Source organism: Thamnophis elegans, chromosome 10 (assembly GCF_009769535.1).
Source record: "Thamnophis elegans isolate rThaEle1 chromosome 10, rThaEle1.pri, whole genome shotgun sequence".
Classification (NCBI taxonomy): domain Eukaryota; kingdom Metazoa; phylum Chordata; class Lepidosauria; order Squamata; family Colubridae; genus Thamnophis; species Thamnophis elegans.
The window spans coordinates 16,072,522-16,090,682 of NC_045550.1; the positions used below are offsets into that span (position 1 = coordinate 16,072,522).

The 18,161-nt window shown below is 35.3% G+C and overlaps 1 protein-coding gene across 1 annotated transcript in view; it reads left to right on the forward strand.

Moving 5' to 3' along the window:
• The first annotated feature begins 4,574 nt into the window (after positions 1–4,574).
• The window catches only part of LOC116514145 (guanylate cyclase 2G-like), a 61,976-nt gene continuing 48,389 nt past the window's right edge, over positions 4,575–18,161 (forward strand). The window contains exon 1 of the mRNA XM_032225610.1: positions 4,575–4,952. Within this exon, the coding sequence (XP_032081501.1) occupies positions 4,575–4,952 (378 nt within the window). The remainder of the gene's footprint in view (positions 4,953–18,161) is intronic.

The following is an 18,161-nucleotide window of genomic DNA, read 5'->3' on the forward strand; positions in this document are numbered from 1 at the left end:
TAAATCAAAAAGTAGAAATGGATAATTGCTTAATTAGAGGCTTAGTTATATTTTAAAAGGGCAAATTATGGCATCATGGAAATGGTTTTAGAAAAACATACCCATATTCAAATTTTCCAGTTTTTACACTTAGTCCAAAGGCACCAATCTTTTTTCTACAAGGATTAGGAACCATAATTATGGTCATAATACATTACTATACTTTTGACGGTAGCACACTAATACTAACAAATTAAACAACATTCACAACCCAGAAAAGCTACTTTGGAGTGTATTAGGGTTATTTTTCGATTAAGAAATCATCTCTAAGAAATTGAGATCTCAATTGCTGAAAGTAGTAACCTAGTTTTGTGCCATTTAAACAGTACTATAAATTTGAATTACCTTTGACCACTGTAAATACAAGGCCTAAAATAGTTTCTCCAAAGGTGCATGATCGTTTACTTAACAGTAACATGAAAAAAGAAGAAAGGAAATTACGATGATGATAATTACCTTTAGCTATAAGAGTAATTATTTGCATTGCCACTTTGTTAAAGTCTTTTCTTACATGGCTTTCTTGTCTACCTTTTCTATCTCCTACTGTTAGGGTTGGTCAAACAACAAACTCTTAACTGCATCAATTGCTATGGAATTGCTCTTTTCTGATCATTCTTATCTCTAGCTATTTTTTGCCATTCATGCAACCATGTAAACAAATCAACAGTTATTATGGTTAGAATCAAAGTTACTATAGTTGGGTATCAAAATCCAGATGACCGTAATGTGATAGCATGCTACAGAAAACTCTATTTGTTGCCTCTATTAGTAATCTGGACTTATGCCACCCTCACAAAGTAGCCCTAACATGCTTAAGGCCTTCATCCTTCAAATTGTAACTGCTAAACTATGATTCCTAGAGTGATGGTGGGGCAGTGATTAGAATGCAGTATTGCAGGATAATTCTGACAACTGCCAGCCATTTGATTTTCATCAGCTCAAGGTTGACTCAGCTTTCCATCTTTCTGTGATCGGTAAAGTGAGGCCCCAGATTTTTGGGGGCAATATGCTGCTTAGAGAGGACTCTAAGTAGCATATAAAGCACTGTGAAGTGGTATATAAGTCTAATTGCTATTGCTATTCTAGCAGCCCAATCAATGGTGAGACCAATGGCAAGAAATGCTGAGAGATCAATTTCACTTACAGCCAAAATGCCACAAGCTTCATATTCCTACTGTATGGCATCATACATAGATACATACATGCTTACTGCACATCCGATGAGCAATACGTTTGTACAGCTGTGGCTGTAGTGCTCATGTTAAAATCCACTGTAGAATTAGAATAGTTTAAGACTCTTCTTGGACTTGTATATATGTGAATCCTTTGAATATGTTGGTTCTTTCAATGCTAACTACAGCTACATTTACAACTGATTGTATGTATAAACAAATTCACTCATCAAAGACTCCCTTGAGTTCTTTTAAAATTTATAAAGAAAAATAACTTTAAATCGAGATCAGTAATAAACCATATACAAGGCAAACTATTTCTGAAAAAAACTTGCCAAGAAAACTGCAGAGATTAGTCCCAGGAGTCACCAGGAGTCAAAACTGACTCAAAGGCACAAAACAAAAGCAAAACAAAAACTGTATATTATACTTTGTTTTTTTTAAATATATGATAATATACTATACGATAATATACTATATATGATAATATACTATGACACGATAATATAATGTAGTATGATGGTAGAGTAGAGTATACACACACATATGTACGCTATTATATTTACCTTTACATTTAACCTTTAAGTAAAAATAACTATTTCAATAATTTAATTTAATAATTTCTATAAACAGACAAAACTTAATTTCTTGGCTTACCTCTTTTTCAGTTGCAGAAACAAGAGGAAATTTGAGCTTATCCTATCTAGCACAGCACCAAAGTTTAAAGTCTAATAATTTCATAAATGATTCTTATATTTGATCTCTCCTTTTTATCATTGTTCCATCTGCTTTAATGCAAATGATAGCTGTTTTGAAGCAACATATTAAGTTCAAAGGTAGGACCTAGCCTATCAAAGTGAGAAGAATATGAGTTACTATGACATGTCAGTTGGCAAAAAGGCAATGTTTATGCAAATGCTTGCTAAATTCATAGTATGCATAGTTGCAAAACCAACAAAAGGTTTGAAAATACAGCATATGCCATATTTTAATTCATTTTTCATTTGACTTGAAATATTTTTCCCCTTTTATTCAGCAATATACTCACAAAAATTACAGAAATTATATACATTTTTTGGACAAATTTTGTATATTTTTCACTAGAAATTGGGGTCCGGGATACCAGGAGGGTAGCTGCAAGACACAGAGCAATTGAATATCCCTTGCTGCAAAATGTACCATAAAAATTTCAGGAAATCTAAGAGTTTCAGGGAAAATATTACAGTGATCTTTTTCTGTAGAATCCTATTGACAATCTACCTGTGGTGGTTTTGATTTGTCTGTTCTCCATTAGTTTTCCAAAGACCATTCAAATATTTTGCAACAATTAAACAATAAATGAAATCTTAACTGACTTGACCCTTCCTCTACCTTGGAACATGATACATGCATACATATATAAGCAAACTCACCAATAAACAAAGCCTGATGATACATGTTATATCTCTACCTCCATGAATTAAATGTATATCTTATACCTGTGCCTGGAAGCTGTGAGGGTCTTGATAGGGAACAACAGTCTTCAGTTGAACCCTGACAAGAGTGTCTGCTCTGAATTTAGGGCCCATTGATTCTAGCACTATGCCAACTTTAGTGCTGGATAGGGTTGTACTGCAGTATGCAATCTGAGGAGATGAACAGATAGCAGTTGTGGCAAGGAACCCTTTGTACTGCCTTGTTTTGTGTGCCAGTTGCATCTGTTCCTGGATGAACAGGCCCTGCTCACAGCCATTCCTGCTCTAGTTACCTCCAGGACTACTGTGATATGTTCTACGTGGGACTGCCCTTGAGGAATATTCAGAAGTATTGGGCAATTATGTGTATTTCATGATCTACGTTGGTTGCCAGTTCAAGTGCTGCTTTTAATCTCTAAAGCCCTTCAAGGCACAAGATCAGGTTATCTGAGGGTATACCTCTTCCCAGTTACATCAGCCTGCTCCATTAGGTTTGGCAAAGAAGACTAAAACATATATTTAGTGGGTCTCAGGCTACAGGTCTTCTCTGCCAGAGCTCCTGCCTTAAAGATCATTCACCACCACCCCAAACTGAATTACCGTAGTTCCATTCCTGCTGACATTCTGGAAGGGTCTCAATATCTGGTTATATCACAAGGCCTGGGGCTCCCAGGGAACAGAGACATTTAATAAATGTTTCTCTCTTTAGCTAGGTTTGTAATTTGGTTTTTAGAATACTTCTCTTTTATATTGATTTATGTGTTTTTACAGTGATTGTTTTATGTATGTGCTGTTTAATTAGTTTGATGTTAGGCCACCTAGACTTTCTTTCGGTGGGATGTATGGCTAGACAAATTTAATAAACAAACAAACAAAATTAATGTAAAATCTCTTCCAAGTGAGGTCTTCCTAGCTTTTAGTTTCTGGACATTTAGCTTTTTTTTCTTCCTTCTGAGTAGTTTTTTTTTAACTATTTCTATTCCTTTAAAATTTTGATTTTTCAGATCAGTCTAAAACATTTGTCTATTCTTGCTATAAATAAAATGTCACACCAAAGAAATTGTACGCATTCAAGCAAACAATTTTAATTTCCTAACCTAACTATAATCATATTATGCTTCCCATTCTTTCAGTTTGTTTAAGATAAAAAATACCCAGGAAAAGATCAAAGAGAAAAAGACAAGATGTTATAAGCAGTAATATTGATCACAAATTAAATTTCAAGTTAGAGTTCATTCAAGAAGAAATACAAACCTTTCTAAGGCTCTCTCCTTCCCACCTCCCCCATCTCTCTCTCTCTCTCTCTCTCTCTCTACCCCCCTCTCTCTCTCTCACACACACACACATACACACAGAGTTTGATTTGAATTTGATTTCAAGGCAGATAGCTGAATGGTGTATTACTATCAGAAATTTACTGAAGACAGTATGAGGATCATTCATGTATCTGAAAACCTTTTGTTCATGTTATATATGAGATTTCAAAAACATGTTTTCCCTAATATTTATGATACAACAACAGTACACAAAAGTGAAATGATATTGTACATCAGTCATTTAAAATGAATTGTTTTTTGTATCATACTACCTAAGTCATAATTAAGCTATGCTTAAGCAAGCAGACCTAAGTGAATTTAAAACAACCTAATTCAGGCAAAAGAAAAGCAGCAGTGATAAAAATTATTTGTTGATGTATATCAACAAATTCAGGACTTTCCAGTAAATTATTCCTCCAAAACACAAGGGTGCTATTGCAAGGAAACTAGCTACCATGGTGATCAAGGATCGAGTTAATTAGCACCATTTGATGCATGACAAAGGTGTTGATATCATAATTTAAAGCATAAATATAAACAACATAAAAGAAAGAGAAGTGGAGGTCTGCAAAGGAGTCTTAATATTTCTGGCCATGATGCAGCAGTCCCTTAACAAATACTCACAGTATTCATTTTCCATTTACTATGGTTCTATCATTTTTGTTCTTTTGACTATATATTTGAGTACCTGTAATACAATCCTTGGTACCGAAAGGTCCAAGCTCGTAGTAGCTTTTCAGGCTCCTTGCAATATCTCTCATCCTTTGAGTGTGCAAAGGTTAACCTCGGCTTTAGAGACTGCCATCAATAAAGTCAATGCAAATCCATCTTATCTATACTACTACAAACTGGAGTATGTATATGGCGACTGCAGTTGTGATGCTAAGAAGTCCCTCCAAGCTTTCATCAATCAAGTTCAAAATGAAAATATTTCTGCCTTGTTTGGGCCAGTTTGCTCAGAGGCTGCCGAGGTATAGTATGTGATCATCCTATTCAGTGATTTTACTTTATTTTTATTTCATAGCAACCTGTTATCATGGGTTTCATTTTAATATTTCTAGAAATTTATATTGTAACCAAGATGTTATGGGACTTCCTGTTCATATTTCAAATATGTCCATTTCAGTATATTCCATTCTACTACCTGTTTAAATTTTCTTTGAACTATCTATAGGCTCTTCCACTCTTAGAATTTTTTCATTAAACTTTAATTATATACCATTGTGTATAGGTGTGACATTTTATTTATATAATGACCAGCATGGGTTGACATTTTCAAGTATTGTAGATTTTTGTGGATCTCAATTTCAGTTGAAAATAAGGAATGTTTTGGAATCTTTCAATGTTATCTTTTGGTCAGAATTGGATATTTGCAAAAGGTATTTGCTGCTTAGAGTTTGCAGTCTTCCAAATGTGAGACAGTACCAGTAAATATTTGTATTTGTTTGAGGTGTTTTATTCAAGGGCAGTCTTTACAGATGTGGGAGTTTGAAAACATTATTTATTCTATCCTTTTATTGTTTGTTGAAATACAGCAGATCTTTCCAAAATGCAAAACAATGTCCTCCCCTTTAAAGCTTTTCTTTTATTTTTGATAAAAGATTTATTCCAATCATCATGATTAATTAACATTTCCTTCTCCTACAGTAGATTTGCTCTTTACTAGACTCCATTTCTTTCTCCATTCCCTTTGTGAATCATATTTATTTATGGAGAAATATAATCTGGGCAGATTTTCAAATGCTTTGAAATAAATTACAAAGATTCCAAGTTCTGTATAGTGACTTGTTTTATCTCCTATAGGCATAGATTTTGTCTGAAGAAAAATAAAATTATACTACGGATTGGTTGTACAGTTTGATGCACATTTCTCCTTAGAATATAAAGTTCTATAAAGCACCCAAATTGAGGAACGTATTGACTTTCTACAAAGTGTCACATTTTTAGCAGTTTACATTTGTCTCCTCCTCACTATCTTATATTCTAAACACATGTTATTATTTTTCAGAACTATCCATAGTCCCAGATTAGGCAGTAAATCCTATATAAAACACTTGATTCTTAATATTATAAATTATAACAATTATATTATAACTGTTATTTTAAGAATTAATTACAGAAGTGCACTAATCAAACTTTCAAATCTTGCATGCATACAATTGTAAATTTTTAAATTCAGGTCAGAAAAACACTAGCTCTCTTTATGTTATTGGACAGTTCCTATGATCCTTTGCCATTGACCATATATTTGGAGATGGTATACACAGTTGCAAAGCCATGGCTTTGCAGGGCAACTGTAAATGTTAAGAAATATATATTTGGCAAATAATTGGACTTATTTGTGTCTAATCTTAGGTTTACCATAAGAAATCTAGACTGAAAGAAAAAATCACTCTACTATCCATATAAATCTTGCATTTGATATCTATTGCTCATAGTAAAATCACCTTTGAATTGATCTTGATTCCTAATGACTGTGCACATATCCATGTGGTTATTTTGGCTACACTATTGATATAGTTTGTCACTTTTCCCAGAATGCCTTTTCAAGTCCCCAGTCTAATCCACAGATTTTGTATTTATATGGCCACCTAACTGGAAACTTATTGCTTAGCTTTACCATTGACAGTTGAATTTAAGGCTCAAATGAAACTGCAAATAGTATAACTGTCAGCATCAATGTGCTGATTTGTTAGCACAATCATTCAATAACATGGCTGTAAGATTTCAAAATCAATGGGTGTGCTTCTGGGATAACGCTTTCCTAACTTGAATGCAAGAACTAGTGCTACACAATAACCATCGTAACAGATAGGGAAAGGAAAGGGGGAAACAAATGGAGATATTTTGAAATATTCAAAATGTTTTGCTGTGAAAAACTGGTAAATTACATGGACACTATATTGTACAGTACTTTCTAGTTCTTATTCTATCCAGTTTTTCAAATTTCTTGTTTCCTCTTAAAGCTTAGACAAATAAAATAGAGCCAACTTCTTTATGTTTTATTTCGGTTTATTCAAGAGTACAAAAATTTTATTTCAGACAATGTGCAGATTATGTTAATTAGATTTAGGTTGCTTTGAAATAATAAAGCAAATAAGGCATGTCTTAACTCCTAATTGAGTTCAGAGGAAATTAAGTGCAACATAAACCTATAAGTTTAATGAGCTACTTCTTCCATTATTGTATTGTGCAAACACAAAGTTATGCAATCATGAATTTCTCTAGGAGGATGATTCCTATAATGCATTCTATTTGGAAGCACTATACAATATTTTCAAGCACTATATTTTTCAAGAGCCCTGCCAAATATCCATAAGCAAAGATTATTATATATTAACACATTGGGGGCTTCCCCCCCAAAAAACACCCCATGCATTAGCCTAATTTCAACTAATATCAACTAATGGTTTACTGGGTAGAGATTCTGGGAATTAAAATCCAACACATTTGCAAGGTATTGTCTGGGGAAGACAGATTTAATAACTTTGTCCATGTGCAAATATCACATGCATATGGCACACTAGTTTTTTTAGATATCACAGGCCACAGAAGGCTACCCCTAATCAAAACATGCAGTGTAGATTTTTTTAACTTATAGATATTGTGATATAACATAATGTCTGTGAAATAGAAATACAGTAGTTGTGTTTTTTTTCCTTGCATTGGACAATCTATTAGTGTTGGTTAGAAGATTTTTTGAACTATGAAAATAGTTCATAGTTCATAGTGTTGCAGCTATACCTACAAAATGGAACATGTTTAGTCTTTTGCAGAATTAATTTCCAGAAACCCTCCCCGCTCCCCCCAGACAATCCCAGCATTTGGGGCTGGATTTAGACATAGTAGGGGCCTAAACTATGGCAAGTAGTAGAGGTTCTATTTGGTAAATATTAACAGAATGCTACCAAGATGAGGCAGAGAATGTCTTTCTTTGCAAAGAAAGTACGAATACACACAGCAGCAAAGCATATTTTAACAGACGCTTTCAGATTGTGATGGCTCAAACTGTACTTTGGGACTAATTTTGGTTGTACCTACGATAACCAGATCTGTAAAGTTTTATATACATAAGCAAAATATTAGCTGAATATACCAAAGTTCTATATATACTATATAGGACTAAAGATGAATCCTAGCAATCCATTTTCTGATCATGCAGAAATCCCAGATCACTGTGAAAAAAATTAGTAGGAAAATTATCTATCAGTATTGTTCCTTTTTTAGTAAGAAGGAGTAAAAAAAAAAAATCAGTCTTCTGGATTTTATCATGTTACTATTTGCCATCCAGTAGGTCAAAAAGTTCAATTGTGCTTCCAAGAGCAAATGATTTGTATTTCTTCTAACCATTTTTTTCAGCAGTACAATGAAAGTCAGATTCACCATTTGGTAAAATAAATCCCTTTGTTTAGGCATGCTGGTATATATACTTAACTCCTTATCATTTTTCAGGTCTGTTTGTTTGCGTTGATAAATAACAATGTTTCAGATGAATGGACTTTTTTTATCTTCCCAATTATTTCAAATGAAATTGTCTGTTCTTCCCTTAGCACAATATGCACAAGCTTTACTATCTTATATGTTTATCTTTTAAATTATATTCTTATAATTATAGTCTTAATACAAGGTCAAATTCAGTGAAGCTAAAACTTCACTGAAACATGAAATAGCTTTGACCTGCACAAGATGACATATATATTGTTATATTAAAATGAATAAAATATTCAATTTTTCAAAGATTGCTGCTCCTAAAAACACCCCACATTTCATATAGATGAGTATATAGATCAAACTCACGGTGTCACAGCGTCATCATGTGATGTAGCAGAACTTTTTTTCCCTTTGCTAAACTGGGTGTGGACGTGGCCAGCATGTGACGCATCCGGCCCGTGGGCCAGGAGTTTGACAGCCCTGATATTGACTACAAATAGAATGCCTCTTATTCAGTGTGCAAGGTGGGTTGAGATGCTTCATCTGAGTATATGTTATCTGGCTGCTACTATAGTGTGGCCAAAGACAAAAGTACCATAAACACCCACATTTCAAAAACAAGATGGCAAAACAAAGCAGCAGACAAGCCCTAAACTGAACAGTGCCTAGAGATTTTTTTCCAACACTGCTGTGCTGGATTTCATATTTTGAAATTCTATTTCCATTGTTTACATCATTTATACTGTATATTTGTGGGATTGACCATGCCATGTCATTGCAATCCAACATAAATTAGGAAGGAGATTTCAATCAATCAGAATTAGTATCTTCTTCCTAATTTATGTTAAATTGTAATGACACAGCATGGTCAATGTTTGGTTAAGATCTAGCATAAGGTTGAGTGATAAATTATGCGATCTATAGCACTACGTCTCCCAGCATCCCTCAATCTTGGCCACTCTGGCTTAGGCTGCTAGGAGTTGTAATTTGGAAGGGCCATATTCTGCGCGTCTAATGTTTAGAATAAAATTAAAATTGCCTTTTAACCAAACTCATCTCTTAGTAACTTACATGGACACAACTGTTATCAAAGTTGTTTGTCATTGTCTTTTTTTTTCTACTGTCTTGCTAGCATATTCTTTAGCCATAAATTTTCTAGATCAGGCTGGCTTGGGAATTCTGAGGGATGAATTCCACAAGTCTTAAAAGTTGCCAAGGTTGGATACCTCTCTAGAGAGTCATTCTTTCAAGTGTTAACTAAGGCTAATCCTGATTAGCTTTCTAAATTAACTACGATGGGTTAACACAAAAAAGCAAAGTCAGATTCTTTGTGAACAATTTGTATGTTCATTTTCAGCAACTCTTAAAAGAAACAGTTAATTTTGCTCTTAAAATTAAAATAGCTCTTAAAAAGCTACTAGACATTACTTAAACATTTCTGATATCTCATCAAAAGCAATCTCATCAGACTTTTTTAAAAAACACAGAATTTTAATTTCCATGGGAATATAATTAATTATGGGCACAGCCCTGTGCATGTATACTTAAATGGAAATCATATCAAATTCATATTTTATATATGGTTGTAATTAAATATGGTTAGATTCTTCCACTCCCACAAGCCTAGATCAAGATCAAGCACAGAACCATAATATAGTTAAATTAGGTGTTGCAGGATGTTCAGTGCTTTTCCCATGTGCTTCACATCTTTTAAGATGGGGTAGTAAGCATTTTGAGTCTCTTTGTATATAGGCTGTCCAATTGAATTCAGTGGCAAAATAGATATTTTAAGCAAAAACAAATAAACAAAATAAATAGAGTATTAATAGCCATGCTTCTGCCACTATAGCATCTGCCCATTTTCTTAGATCAGACAGAGTTGGCTTGTTCTCGGTCTCACTGAACATGCAATGTTACCTAGGCCTAAGAAGCAAGCTGCTCTGTATAGTACATGCACTCTGGACAGCTTCCTCGGAAATGTGTTAGGCTCCCAACTGCCCATCTTCAAGCATGATGAAAAAACGTGGCTTTTCCTTCAGACCTTGGGTTAGGGTATTCAAACCACTCCACCCCCAATTGATGTGTATGTATGTAAGTATGTATGTATGTGTGTGTGTGTGTGTGTGTGTGTGTGTGTGTATGTATGTATATATGTATGTATGTATATGTATGTAAATATATATATTTACAAGCCCCGGTATGCCCAAATATGGGAAGAAGATCACTACTTCCATTCTCTGTCCTTCGGCTTGTCACAAGAGACCATCCAGACAGAAACCCAATATTTTTACTGTTTCCTTTTTGTTCAGCACAAATGCAATATATATATATATATATATATATATATATATATATATATATATATATATATATATATATATATATATATATATATATATATATATATATAGTGCACACACACACACACCACACACACACCAGGGATTTTTTTCTCTCCCTCATTGTTTCCTTGAAGCTTTTTTATATTATGTTTTTTTCCTAATTTTTATTCATAGTGTTTTTCTTTTTCCTTGGTGGTGGCAGTGTTAATAATAGCAATAGCAATAATACCACACCACACAAACAATGTCATGACTCAGAGCCAAGCATCACATATAGCCAAGCATCACCAGTGTATTTCTTCTTCTCCTGCTTTTGTTTCTATCTCATATTTATGATTGTAGAAAGCTAGTTTAGTATAATAATGAATTACAGGCCATAGTGATGCTAAGACATTATGTTGGTTTAGATGTGGCACTAAGCTATAATGTGCTTTGATTTTTTGTTCTGGACTTGGTTAGGCAAGCTAATTCTTATTTATTTATTTAATACAATATGGTTAAGCAATTACAGCTGATACATGTGTTGCATGAATCATTATGTTCTCACAGCCACCTATGAGTAGAACTTGTTTCTTGTTGCAACATTTTGCAGCTTGTTTTTTTAAAGAAAACAATTTTAAAGAAAACAATTTTAAAATCACTTCAAATACAAAACAATGTTCTGCCTATTTAATTTATTTCACCATGGTTGATTGAATTATTTATAATTATATATAAATTACCTATATTTGATAAATACCCTGGGTTCACTTACCACCCAGTGGATGGACATCTCATCAGTATACTGTACATTCCACATTTGTTAAGGAACCACAACAGGAGAGGAAAAAGTATTCTACATTGGATTGTAAAAATCTTTTTGAATGATGTTTCTAAAACAGGAGAGTGAGATAAGAACTGTGGCAAATTCTGAAGAACCAGTGACCACTTGTTCAAAACCTCTATAGATGAGGAAAGGACAGGGAATTACCCACATTTGCTCCAGACATTTGCTCCTCACAATGAAACCTCAGGACAGAGGCTTCCTGGAGGGGAGAGGTGTTGAATACTGGGAAATGAGGGAATCAGCCATTATGATCATAATAGTACTAGACCAGTGGTGGGTTCCGGATTCCGGTGCAACCAGTATGGTGCAACAGGGCTGGGCGCCCACCACATGAATATGTGCAGCATGCGCACACATGCGTGCAGCATGCATATGCGTACTTACTGCCTGCGATACTCTGCGACACCTCCACGATGCTCCGGCTGTTTGGCGGAGCATCGCGCAGGCAATGTATGTTCCGTGCACCTGCACGGAAGCCCCCAAAACTTCAAATATTGGTAAGGAGTGCGGGTGGGTGGACCCTCCGGAGCACTTTACCGGATTGGTACCTGATGCTTCCGACAGGCACCGGTATGCCCGTGCCAGGGCATACCGGTCGTAACCCACCACCCTACTAGACTAGAGCCTTTTTAAAGGATGTGACTTTTCAAACTTGTTTTCTTACCTCATTTTCTAATAATTTTTAGAAATTACTTATTTAACTATTTTAAGGATATTATAAATCTTCAGAACAAGTTTGAAAAGTCATTTGATGAGCTTACTTTCATTTTCATGCAAAAGTAAATTTATCATAAATGTATGAATTTAAAGAACTGAAAATAAATGGAAAAAAGCTAAATGTAGGTGAAGGGACGGTAGAACCTGGGGATAAAGTGAAAAAGGAGATAAGCTTAGAATCCCTATATAGCCACAAGATAACGAAGTCCAATCCCCTTCTGAGTGCTATTGACACTTATCTAACTCTAGGGAGCTGCAATCACTAGATGAGATAATTCCTCTGGATAGGCTTTTATCAATTAATCAATTTAATTGAACTTTCATGTGTGGACCTGGTCTTTTGTGGCTGACATTAAATAAGGTTTTGATCTAAGAAAATTATAAACAAAGGTCCAAACAAATTTGGAATATTGATACTTTTATGATACAATTTTGGAAATAATTATATAAAATAAACAGATTTTCATGGGAACTAAGTCTTAAGTCTTTAGTTTGCATATCTTAAGCCATAACTGATATTGGACACTTTATGATTTCAATTATTAGAAACACTAGAAGGGACTAAAGTTTCCAGGCAGAAAAGGAGTGATAGGGAAAGTGTAAGCTTGCTTTTGGTTTTTAGTTAATACAGGGTCTTACAAAATAATACAAAACATTATAACATTTAAAATATTACAGGAGATTTTCAAAGGATGATGCAGTAATTAATACCTAGAAAGTCAGCAGTGATGACTGCTTCTAAGGGTTGATTTTTGTCAAAAAGATGTTACTGAAGGAATGAAAGAGATAAAACAAATTTTGCTTGATGCAGAAAAAAACCTCCACCTCACTTTTTAGGATTCTGTGGTCCATATTCAGCGTAAAGGTATGGATTATAAAATATGGAGTGTGTCTATAGTGAAAACAGAAATGACAAGAAAAAAATGACCAGGATAAGGGAGATTTCCATTGGATATACTAAAGCGTGACCCGACAAAAGCGCAAACGTCATAAGCGCGCCGACAACACCGCGGCGCTAAAACCACGATGTCAAAAGCGCCCCGACAACCTCGCGCCGACAGAAGCGCGATTTAAATTATGGTAAGATTTATGGTTAGGTTTATGGTTAGGTTTATGGTTAGGTTTAGGGTTAGGTTTAGGGTTAGGTTTAGGGTTAGGGTTAGGTTTAGGGTTAGGTTTAGGGTTAGGTTTAGGGTTAGGTTTAGGGTTAGGGTTAGGGTTAGGGTTAGGGTTAGGTTTAGGGTTAGGTTTAGGGTTAGGTTTAGGGTTAGGTTTAGGGTTAGGTTTAGGCTTAGGTTTAGGCTTAGGTTTAGGCTTAGGTTTAGGCTTAGGTTTAGGCTTAGGTTTAGGCTTAGGTTTAGGCTTAGGTTTAGGCTTAGGTTTAGGCTTAGGTTTAGGCTTAGGTTTAGGCTTAGGGTTACGTTACAGCGTGCTTCTGTCGGCGCGCTTTTGTCGGCGCGCTTTAGGGCTAATTCGTCGCTCATTCATCGTGCGGTTTTGTCACCGCGCTTTAGACACCGCGGTTTAGTCAGGCGCGCTTTTGTTGTGCGCACATTTGTGGTGGAACCATACTAAAGTTGGTTAAAGCTTCAAAAAATCAAAGAGGTTTGCTACAACTGCAAAGAAGCCAATGGGATGGGGAAAAGAAATTTGAGGAGACCAAATCTTGCAATAACATCTTAATGAATTAAAAAGAATTTTGGAATAAAATAAATATAAAGTTGGTTTCTTTGATTAAGGTTAAAAATAAGACATATTTGTACCTCTGCTAACTCTTTACAGACTTTTTACAGGAATTAAAAGTTGATGATTAATAGATTTGTGTATAGATAAGAGATGGGCTTTGGGAAAAAGAGCTATTTAGTGCATTTATACTTGTGATGAAGATCAAAAGCCACACAAACAAACAAACACACACACACACACACACACATTTCTTTTCCTTACTTTGCACTTTTTTATTATTTCTATTCCTTCTTCTGATTGAGTTTAGTTTGCATTTGCTTATACTATTGTAATCAAAATCTCCAATACAATTAACAAAAAAAAAGCTTCTTCCAACATGTTAAAAACAAGAAAAAATTTAAGGAAACAATTGGTCCATTGCTGGGAGAAAGTGGCAGGAAGGTGACAAGCAAAGGGAGAAAGCAGAACTATTTAACTCATGTTTTGCATCTGTCTTTACACAAACCTATCAAAAACAGCACCACAAAAACCAGATTAGGAATGCAAATTGAAATAGGGAAGAAAATGGTAAGTGAGCACCTGTCTACCCTAGACGAGTTCAAATCACCAGGACCAGATGAATTAAACCGCAGGGTTCTGAAGGAACTGGCAGATGAGATCTCAGAACCACTGAACTATATCTTTCAGAGATCCTGGAGCACCAGGGAACTGCCAGAGGATTGGAAAAGAGCTGATGTGGTTCCCATTTTCAAAAAAGGGGAAAAAACAGATCCAGGAAACTACAGACCTATCAGCCTGACCTCAATACCAGGAAAGATTCTGGAAAAGATAATCAAGCAACGAATTAGCAAACACCTAAAAGCAAACAAAGTAATAGCCAAAAGCCAACGTGGGTTTGTCAAAAACAGATCATGCCAGACTAATCTTATTGCATTCTTTGATAATGTGACAAAATTAGTGGTCCAGAAGAATGCTGTTGATATACAGGTAGTTTACTTGGACTTCAGTAAGGCATTTGATAAGGTAGTCTTACCTACTACTAGATAAAGTAGAAGAATGTGGGTTAGACAACACCACCACCAGATGGATTCGTAACTGGCTGACTAACCACACTCAGCATGTAGTCCTCAATGGAACTGCATCTTCATGGAGGGAACTATGTAGTGGAGAACCCCAAGGCTCTGTTTTGGGCCCAGTACTATTCAACATCTCCATCAATGATTTGGATGAGGGAATAAATGGGAAACTCATCAAATTTGCAGATGACACCAAGCTGGCAGGAATAGCCAACACTCCAGAAGATAGGCTAAAGATACAGAAGGATCTTGACAAACTTGAACATTAGACACTATCTAATAAAATGAAATTCAATGGTGAAAAGAGTAAGGTTCTACATTTAGGCAAGAAAAATGAAATGCACAGGTAGAGTATAGGTGGTGCCTTGCTCAACAGTAGTAGCAGTGAAAGGGATCTTGGAGTCCTAGTGGACAACCATTTAAATATGAGCCAGCAGTGTGCAGCAGCTGCCAAAAAAGCCAACACAGTTCTAGGCTACATAAACAGAGGGATAGAATCAAGATCACATGAAGTGTTAATACTACTTGGAATACTGCATTCAGTTTTGGTCACCACGATGTAGAAAAGATGTGGAGACTCCAGAAAGAATGCAGAGAAGAGCAACAAAGATGATTAGGGGACTGGAGAGTAAAACATGAAGAACGGTTGCAGGAACTGGGGATGTCTAGTTTAATGAAAAGAAAGACTAGGGGAGGCATGATAGCAGTGTTCAATATCTCAGGGGTTGCCACAAAGAAGAGGGAGTCAAACTATTCTCCAAGGCACCTGAGGGCAGGACAAGAAGCAATGGGTGGAAACTAATCAGGGAGAAAAGCAACTTAGAACTGAGGAGAAATTTCCTGACAGTTAGAACAATTAATCAGTGGAACAGCTTGCCTCCAGAAGTTGTGAATATCCCAACACTGGAAGTCTTTAAGAAGATGTTGGATAGCCATTTGTCTGAAATGGTATAGGGTTTCCTGCATAGGCAGGGGGTTGGACTAGAAGACCTTCAAGGTCCCTTCCAACTCTGCTATTGTATTGTATTGTATTGTATTGTATTGTATTGTATTGTATTGTATTGTATTGCATTGCATTGCATTGCATTGCATTGTAATTACATATAAAAAAGTAAAAATCTTTTTGAAGAATGTGAATAGATAAACCGGAAGAATAGCAATAATAACAAGTATATCCAGGGTCTATATCAGATGTCACTGATAACACAAAATATGAATTACAGAGTGGCAAGTTCTAGCAGACAACATCATTTGGTGCTGAACTGATACAAATCTGTTAACAAATGAAAACAAGCATGGATCTTAGAACCTTCCACAATCCAACATGAAAAAGAAAGTGGATCCCTGTTATTAAGATCCAGTTCTCAGATTATTTCATATCAGAAAGTAGTCCAAGCAATAGCAACAGCAATAGTACTTAGACTTATATACTACTCCGCAGTGCTTTACAGGCTTCTCTAAGCAATTTATAGAGTCAGCTTATTTTTCCCAACAATCTGGGTTCTCATTTTTCCAACCTCAGAAGGGTGGAAGGCTGAGTCAACATTGAGACCATCAGAATCAAACTGCTGAACTGTTGGCAGCTGGCAGTCAACAGAAGTAGCCTGCAGTAATGCAGTCTAACCACTATGCCATCATTCCTAGTATACAGACAGACAAACAGACACACAAACACACACACAAGAACAAATACAAATAGAGATATAGATATATAGATATTAATCACAGTTGCTTGAAATGTACTCCTATGCAGGACTGAAGTTTAGCTTTAAAATAAGCTCTAAAATTTTCACCACACCATATCTTTATAGTTTTAATATGCACACAGTTCACCTGCTGTATTTCCTTTTCATTAGCAGTTTTTGTCTTGGACAAAAGAAAGAAATCATACTCTTTCATGAAAATCCCCATTCATTCACTCACCAGTATGAGAGAGAAAAAACGCTTTCTTTCTCCCAAGGAGACAGTTCACATTACCTTCTCCTGACAATGCCAAGGTTGTAACTGTAATAGCAAGTGTTCTAAAGTAAAAAAAAAAGTGACTGTTCTGGTTCTTGTTCTTCTTTTATCTGATCCTCCTACATGCATAGACAGCTGTCAACAGACAGCTATCTTATAAGGCATAGTTTTCCCATGATTTATCATATTTCAGAGAATTTTCAGTCTTTTATAACTTTCAGGTGATAATCCAATCTATATAGTAAACTCTAACAGAAAATATGAGTACAATAAGTAATTACTAATATTTTAGGAAATAAAGGGCCTTTATTGTCTAGAAATACCACTGTCCAGAAAATTATCTGTCAGTTACTTTAGATTTTGCGCAAGATGCCAACCAAGTCATTTAAATATATTGTGTCCCATATAACTACAACTTTGGAGAAAATGTAGTTCACTCTATATTCAAGAACTGCCAACTTTGGTAGTTAGACAAAATCAAGAAACTGACAAGTTCCATGAATAGAGTTTCTATCTGCCTGCAGTACCTTACATTGAACATTATTAAGACAGAATTATTTTTAGCTTTTTATCATCCTTTCCCCCTTTTCCAGATCTAAGTAGTCACCTCCTCAGTCGCTCATTTATTCACTAATGAAGATTAGACTCTTCTTTTTTCCCAAAAAATAGTTACTGATTTATTTACCAGTTCTGTTGTGATGAAAAGGGGATAGAGATAGTATTGATAGGGAAAGGTTTTGTTCCATTTATAGTAGTTTCATCTCTAATTGGGCTATTGCAAACGCAGCATTAGGATGTATCAGCCTATTAGCTTCATTGGGAGCTGGCCAGAGTTAGTTGGAAGATACAAAGAGTCCAAGTCAGATGAGCTATCCAAAAAGACATTGCAATCACAACTGCACTTCCCACTCAAGAGAAATTAAATTGTGAAAATATTGATCCTGCAATCTCTGCAATCACTATGAAAGTGTGATTACAGGACCAGGGTAATGCAAGGTGAAATAGCAAACTGTCATCAACTTTTTATCATAGAAGTAAATAATACAGGTATAAGCTTCCTTGGATCATTGACTTCATTCTTTTAATGATGTGGAGAAATATTGAAGAAATATTGATAATTCCTGGCTAAAGAACTGGAGGTGG